The sequence below is a fragment of the Papaver somniferum genome, unplaced genomic scaffold, assembly GCF_003573695.1.
Source record: "Papaver somniferum cultivar HN1 unplaced genomic scaffold, ASM357369v1 unplaced-scaffold_10, whole genome shotgun sequence".
Taxonomy (NCBI): Eukaryota; Viridiplantae; Streptophyta; class Magnoliopsida; order Ranunculales; family Papaveraceae; genus Papaver; species Papaver somniferum.
This window is the reverse complement of record NW_020618825.1, coordinates 12,230,494-12,238,711: the sequence shown is the minus strand read 5'-3', so window position 1 is coordinate 12,238,711 and position 8,218 is coordinate 12,230,494. Positions and strand designations below refer to the sequence as shown.

At 34.6% G+C, this 8,218-nt stretch overlaps 1 protein-coding gene and 1 pseudogene across 1 annotated transcript; both read right to left on the bottom strand.

Annotated features, from left to right (window-relative positions):
- Window positions 1-311: 311 nt before the first annotated feature.
- Window positions 312-1,036, bottom strand: LOC113326907. The gene is made up of 2 exons (XM_026574569.1): window positions 852-1,036; window positions 312-748 (listed from the first exon to the last, which is right to left on the bottom strand). The coding sequence occupies exons 1-2, from the start codon at window positions 913-915 to the stop codon at window positions 336-338; spliced, it is 477 nt and encodes a 158-aa protein (XP_026430354.1). The 5' UTR covers window positions 916-1,036; the 3' UTR covers window positions 312-335.
- A 1,254-nt stretch (window positions 1,037-2,290) lies between these two features.
- On the bottom strand, window positions 2,291-7,735 carry LOC113326357 (annotated as a pseudogene).
- Between the last annotated feature and the right edge of the window lie 483 nt (window positions 7,736-8,218).

Here is an 8,218-nt window from a genome sequence, read left to right as displayed (position 1 = left end):
AAAAGATACTAAAATTTCTTGCAAGTTTTAAAATTTCTCAATTTTTGATTCTAATTACTATTTGATCTAATAAATTACACTAATAAAGGATGAAATAAAGGAATTGAGGACATAAAATGATGAAAATATTTTACGATTGATATCTTTGATTATTTGAACCAACAACAGAAAACACTACACAATGAAATCAAACAAATTTGAAAAATAAATCAATCAAAAATTAATAAAATATAAATTTGAAAATGAACAGCTCCATATATGTCAAACTCCATATATTTGAAGCATAATTTATAGTAAAGGCAACTGTTATTCAAAACCCTCCTTTCTAACCGCTCTTAGTTATAGCTTTCTTTGGTATTTTTGGTTGCGGGCATATCCTTATTTGCTGGATAAGAATTTTCTGGCACTGCAGCATTCTTATTTTCTGGAAGTCCGAAGGATACATTGCCTACTTTCACAGCCGTTTCTTTACCCTTTTTCACATCCACCAATCCATTTGCGGCAGTTACCGTAGTTTCCCCTCCTTTATTTACCTGACCTTTTTGTAAGTCGACTCCTGTATTCCCATTTCTGTTCGCGTCTAGTAACCCCCCTGCTGCATTCACTCCAGTGTGCCCATTTGTATTTACTTGACCATTCTCTAAATCCACACTGATCTCTCCATCTCGCCCTACTTTAGCCGTCTCTGATGGCCCAGATACCAGTGCACCCACTACTAGATCGACTCTTGAAACCCCTAATGCCATCTCTGTGTACGTATACATGTGTTTATCCAGAGTATTTAGTTAGTACTTAAGTTTATCAACTATTTAGAAGAAAAACAGGAAAAAGAAGTATCTGTGAATACTTACGTGCAATAGACAACATAATGAAACCAGTGAAGGCAATGCTGATGACCATACTTGTTCTTGCCATGATGGTGAATGGTTGATGCAACACAAACTTGTGATTGATATATATTATAAATCAAGAACTATAACATTTGATTGAAGATGATAATTCTAAGCAAATACCATATCTATTTATAAACATATACGTACTTGAATCATTTTGACATCCATTTGATGATTCAAATCATCTTCGTGACTTGTGATACACAGCTAATCTTATTATTTAAACATGTCATATTTCCTTCACAGCAACTAAGAAGATTCGATCCGATATCAAAAGAGATTCGAACAAATTTTATTAGAATATCTTGGTTAAGACCGATAAGAAGTCAGACCATGCCATTAAATTACTAATAGATAGTTTATGGAAACCATTATGGCCATATCTTCTCAATATATGGCCAGATCAGACGGAGTTAATGTAAGTTTCTAATTTGAGCAATGAAATTTCCTTTCCGATCAAATAAAATAAAAAATAGATTTAGTGTTTAATTAAGCGGAAAATGGATCATTTGTCCAAATATTTTTAAAACATGGTTTAAATGTACGAATAAAAATTAGTAATGGACACCAAAAAAATAGTAAGGATGAAACTGGATTCATCCTGACTTGAACTTTAAAAATAGCAAAGATGAAACTGGATGTATCCTGACTTAAACTTTAAAAATAGCAAAGATGAAACTGGATGCATCCTGATGTAAATTAAAAATAAGAAAAAATATTTGAAAATAGGTAGGATGAAACTGTTCACATCCTGGCTATTTTTACATTTTTATCCATTTAAACAGTATCAAAATTTAAATATCCTTTTCACCCAGAAATTGTTGATTTTTTTATTTTTAACCACTTTTGTGTTAATTAAGTTAGAGTGTTCCTTTATATACCCATAGAATTGCTAATGATACCTCATTAGTTAATTAAGTTAATTATAATTTGGTTTACATGAAAATCTAGAAATTGTTTGAAGTTTTTGATATTTACATCCTCTCAAAATTTTATAAAATTTTATCTAATCTAATGGAAGTACGATGATGGGGATGACGAAAGAAATATATCATAATCTTAACATTTCAATTTCTGTGTTTCTATTTTTGTATTTCCTAGTATATTTTAGGGGGAAATGTTGAAATTGTATTTCAATGATTAATATGATTGAAATCAGTGTTTGTATTGTGTAACTTGTGTTGTTAATCGGGGTATAAGAGCTTAGCATATATGAGGATGCGTAGGTAGATAATTGTTGAGGGTATATAGATAAAGGATACCGTTAGTATTTCTCGGGTATATAGAAGAACTCCCGTAAATGACAGATAAGAAGTTTGACTAAATTAAATTAGTTAGAATTTGGAGTATCAATGAAATTTTGTTTCAATCTTCTCAATATCTTTGTAAGAGGGTAATGCGTAGGGTAATGTTCATTTACAAGAACAGTGAACTCCATACTCGAAGTACATGAAACATATTTTGTTATATATACACAACATGGTAGACAAAAAAGAGATAATTTACGGAGACTGCCAGTTCCAGAGTTTTTACTCAATATTTCACTCTTTTTTATTCTCTGTACACGGTTTTTTTCTTCTTCTGGAAACGGCAACCTTGGAATCGACTAAATCATAAGGGGGGTCGTATACAAAGAATGTATCATTTATAAGAAAATAATGAGCCTTCATTTTGTCAGCGTGGCATATCTAGTGTGTCTCCATAAGTAACCCAGTACCAATATGCATATGAAAGACCCAGACCTGCTGTCATTTTCTGCCAGAAGAAAACAATTCAAACTCTTTAATCATTCGTCAGTTTTATCTAAACAGCTCGGTTCCTTCATTTCTCAGTTTGAAGCTCAAGCATTGTGAGTATGTGTAGAGATTAGCATTTTAAAATGGTATGGAAAGAACTTGGAAGGAGAACGTTACTCGACCTGAATTATGGAGTCATTCTCTCTCGGAACTGCCACAGTTTCACCTCTTAGTACATTTATATCAAAATCTTCATACCTACAGACATTTAGCTTAGAAACGTGAGTCCTCACCAATACTACGACGGAACAGCGGGTTGCAGGGTTCAATATATTAATTTGATATCAGACCTTAAGACCATTCTGAACCATATGGACTCCCACAAAGGAGAGATAGAAACCCCTTTAAGAATATACACTAAACAATATGATGGTTGATCAAATAATGAAATCAATGATAAAGTACCTATCACTTAGGTTTCCTGTGCACGAAGTTTCGGCTGAAGAACAGTAGCCATCAGGCCTGTCACTAGCAAAATCTGGCCAGTCTGGCTGATCAAATAAGTGATGAGGATACCTCTCATGTAAGTCCCCCGCATAAGACTTTTCAGAGCGGGGAGTACCAAAATCGAAGCAGTTATGTGAGTCTTTGTTCTCGTAGAAATGAATCCGAGTGCTTAGCATGTCAGTGTAAAGCTGCTTGGTGTTCATCGAGGGAGCGAACCTAAAGAAACATAACATAAATTAAAGCTGAAATGTCGAATACCTCAATTGCCAAACACAATTTGTGGGCCATAAGCAGATAAACTGCACAAGGAGATATTGTATTGTATGGTTATATATGTACTTAAGAGAGGATCCTTATATCTTGTCTTCGGTTATATTGGACAATGGCCAAGGAAATTAAATAAATGAAGATTATATTACAAACCTGGAAGTTGAGCTTTCAGGTGCAGAATCATCAAAACGAAGACTGTTCTCTCCTTCATATCTTTGTCCAATAATTGTGGCCAACATTGGATTATCCCTTGCACTAACAAGGTTACCAGCTGATGCCGATCTTTGAAAAGATAGCCTAAAGGAAGAAGATCTATTTTCAGTGGGTTCAGGTAATCAGAGAACTGATAATTACAAATTGTCCCACTCTCCCAAAAAAAAATTATTTTATTATTGAAGCAGATTAAATTCTCGTTTTTACCACTAAATTTCATAAAAGAAGCCTATGTATATCATCAATAATATCCAAACATCCATGTACCTGTCGTTTCCATCAAAAGAATCATTGCGCATCCCAACATTGAAATGCTGGTCTGCATCTAGCTCCCAAAGTGCAGGCCTACCCTGTCGTGGCTGGAAGTATCCCAAGAATCTGTTTTGTGGTGTATTTCATAATATGAGTATATACATAATACAACAAAATTATGGAGTAAAGCACAATGGTAAACCAAGTGGTAACGTACATGTTAATCGCATCTTGCTTCTCAGCATCTGTGTAAGCATTGCTCAAGTAACGTTGAAATGACCTGACTATGTCTTGGGTATGGACAGCTGCTTTCCCGCGGCCTCTTCTAAACCAAAATATCTATGCAGCATCCAAAAAATGGCAGTTAGAATAATCACTTTTGGGCATTACCATGAATCCAAATTGCGCACACAGGTAGTAACGAAATTTGTACGGAAAGGAGATAGGACAAACATGAAGATGAAGTAGTTACCTTGCAATGAGCAAGAGATCCACCATACTAGAGAGAAAGTATGTCGCCCATCATCTCATATAGCTCCATCAAATCAACAGCCAAAGGGTCATCATGGCCAATCTTTGGTCTATTGATCAATCCCAGTGCATTAAGTTGATATCCAAGAGCAGCCAAGCCGTACGAATACTGGGCAACATTGGTGCGGTCCAAGCAATCAATGCAATTGGTCCGGAGGACACCTTTTTGTAGCTTGGGTTGCTTGATCAGGTGGTTCTCATTATCTTCATCAGTTACCAAATTTGGCTTTAATTGCGAATGGAAGAATCCTATCGTTCTCAGTGAATATTCAGTCACTCCGCTAAGTGACTCCAGCACATTTGCACCTTTACTGAAAAATATAAAAGTTATTGTGGGGTTAGAATTTCACATGCAAGAAAAACTAATATAACAACAACCGCAAACTATTTCAAAGCAAGAGATCAAGAGATAGCAAGACCTTTTAGAAAGTTTTATGGAGATCCAAGTGAAAGAATCTCAGACGATTTTCAAAGGACAAATCTTTGTTTATAACTTCAGTTGCATAAGAAAACCTTCCTCGAAGTATAGACTCTCGAGGTTTCTTTTCACTCGCCTGTTATATCAACATAAATGTGAATGTCTTATAAGGTTATTATTGAATCCGAAATACAGTTTATCTAAGCACGGAACAGATTAAGTGGAACACTTCAGAAAAAATATTGTACGACCTACCTTAATCAAATTTAATATGATTATCGGTTTTCCATATCTTGTCACAAGATTATCAAAATGAAGCCTGGTAGCCTTATAGTTTCTGTCACGTCTTGACACTGAAAGATAACAGATATATTAGTACAAAAGAATTGTGGTGCATACAAACTGTAGACTACGATTTCACGTTTCCTGACACTTACATTTGATCTTAGGTTTAGCAATTAAGGGTGAAGTTTCCTGCGACCAGAAAAGGGGAATAGAGCCACGATGCTGTACAACAGAACTTATTTCCACTGGATATCCTTCAGGGAGATCTTCTAACACAATCTGCTCAGTCTCAACATCATTAGCTACTCTTCCTTTCTCATCCACACCACGTTTACGATACCTTCAAAAGAAAAGGAGATAGTTAGAAAACATAAGAATACATCTTAATTAGATACTTAGCTCTAAAGGCATATTACTCAAACCTTGTGCCAGCATAGTGACGAGAGCGCCTAGAAATGAGTGTGAAGTAAAAGACCCTCCCAGAAACTGAAAGTTTTTCCTGAAACCAAAGACATATGCAGCTAACAATTACGAATTGAACATTTACATATAAACAACAAGTGGAACATCTGTACAACTGTTCGTGATATTCAAAAATGTTGGTCGGATATACAAAAAGAATCTCATTTGTTCCTAAATTTAGTATCAAAATGTATATGCAGCATATAGCTGAGAGCTGTGTTATGAAAGGCGAGCTAGGTGCACGAGTCGTGCAAGGGGCGCCTAGCTGATAAAACGGCAAGGCGCAAAAATGTGAGCAATTATCTTTTTTTCTATATTTTCTGGACGCCTAGTGCGCTAGGCGAGGCGAAAGGCTTGGTGCCTAACACAACATAGGTTGAGAGCACATAAAAGCATTTTACAGTTCAACAGGAAAAAATCACAAATGAATTGTAATTCCGAATATTCAATCAACATTAACCTCATCCAAGCCCTACCTGTTTGAAAAAGCCATATACTAACGCCACGGTCCAAAGCGTGTTTTCTAGACTACGCCTGATTCCACGCGTCATGAACTCACTCCAGACGAACATATTTTCATAGAGAACTGGCCCCGTCTGAGCATCAGTCATGTTTTTTTGAAGACTACGCATAACATGGTATGAGTAGCTGAAAAAAAAGTCCTTTGTAAGGTCTATTGAGCATAAAAGCTTCTTGTATCTGTGTCACAAGAAAACAAAAAACACAAAATCCATAAATACCAAAGACAGAAGTAAAGCTATATCTATCCTCACAACAGCATGAGAATGATAAACTGAGTAAACTAAATTTCTACGGTCTTCATTCATAAGTGCCAGCAACAAAGTAAATTTACGCGCGGAATGGGCAAAGTACCTGTTTTCGTTTTTATCGGTCTGCACACTAGGATATGGAATTGGAATCATCTCGCTCTTGCTGATTGCATATATTACATGACCATCAATGACACCAATCTGCTTTCGTTTCGTGATAATAAGCATGTAATACGGCCCCAAAAATCTAATGAATCCTGATATATATACAAACCCAAAAACATTGTTTATGAATTACAACAATACACTTACTAAACAGTACATCGCGCGTAAATTTGTTTCACCATACCAATAATTCCGTAACAAGTAGTGACCAATTTAAGCCCACCATTCCTTACATTCCCTTCACGTAACCGCGTCAACAGATCGAAACATTCAGCTTCTGAGTACGTCGTTGAATCTTCAGCAATGTTTAGCTCGGTAGGTTCTGATCGGTCAATTTTCATTATTCTCCAAATTGTCTTGCTCTTGTTTCTACCAACCATATAAAATCTCTGCCACAAACACAAAAACATAGCTCAATACACAAAATCGAGTAACCGGAACCTTCTACTTCTATGAAGCAATATACCATTCAATTTGAGTGCAATTCTGAGCAAAACTTAACTTCCAACAAAAATCATCATAAAGTTGAAAAGAACAAAAAAGGTTATTAATCATAATTAAAATTGTAACTTAATAAGACAAAACTACGTTCTTTTTAATATAAAAATGAATCCAAAAAGGTTGAATTTTCTTTTTACCGATTGAGTTTCATAAAGTCTGAAATTCATCAAAAAAGAGTTTTTTGGATCCATTTGGTCTAAATCTTCAGAACCACCAGCTTTCTTGAGCTCATAATCTCCAGTCATGATGATATCTTTGAGAATTTTCAAAAATTATGAATTAATCAATAAATATTAATCTGCTTCTTCTTCTTCTTAGCAATTTCAAGCTCAACATTTTCCTCCCATTAATGAAGAAAAGATCAAACCTTTCTTTTCCTAAGAATTAATAATAAATCAATACTGAAGAAAAAACCCACAATTCTAATGAGACAATACACGGAATTTTGCTAAGAAACCAGAGATTTTAATTGAGTAAAGGGTTTGAAATGAATCAAAATATACAGAGAAAAATTGGAACGAAAAACCAAAAGTTGGTGAGATGTGTTTTTTACCTTGAACGAATCCTCCTTTTATATCTAGTCATAATTTCCATTCTTCTTCTGATGATGATGAAGATGTAGTCAACACCAACAACAAGATAAGAAAGAAAAACCCCGGGAAATGGAAAGATTCAAGTCTTTTTACAGAGAGTGAAAAGACTTAAAAAGTCTTGCTATTTTGGACGGCAGGCGGGTTCATATCATATTCCTTCTAAAAGAAGAAATCACATAAAGTTTCCTTCCATTTTAGCATTATTAGGGGCCACCTAAAAAGATTTGGGGACGACTTATTTATACCCATCCAAGAATATGGGATAAGGGGTGTCTATGTATGGTAAAAAGTATAAACTTATCCTTACTAGTTTAATTACATTTGTACTCTTTAAACTTTAAACTAGTTCTTTTTTATTTAATATATTTTTTTATTTTATTGTTTTTTTAATTGTTTTTTTTTCCAATTTCCTTCTTACTTTGTTTTGGAACGATTAATTGGGATATAATGAAAATAATTAGCGGATATTTTATTATTCATGTCGGCATGAAAAAACCATGCGAATTTTGAATAAGCTGAAGAGAAAAAAATGAATCGTGGTTTGGGAAAATGTATTTCTGGGATGACTTTTATAATCGGTAGATAGCTAATTTGTCAAAACTACTGATTACGAAAGGAAAAG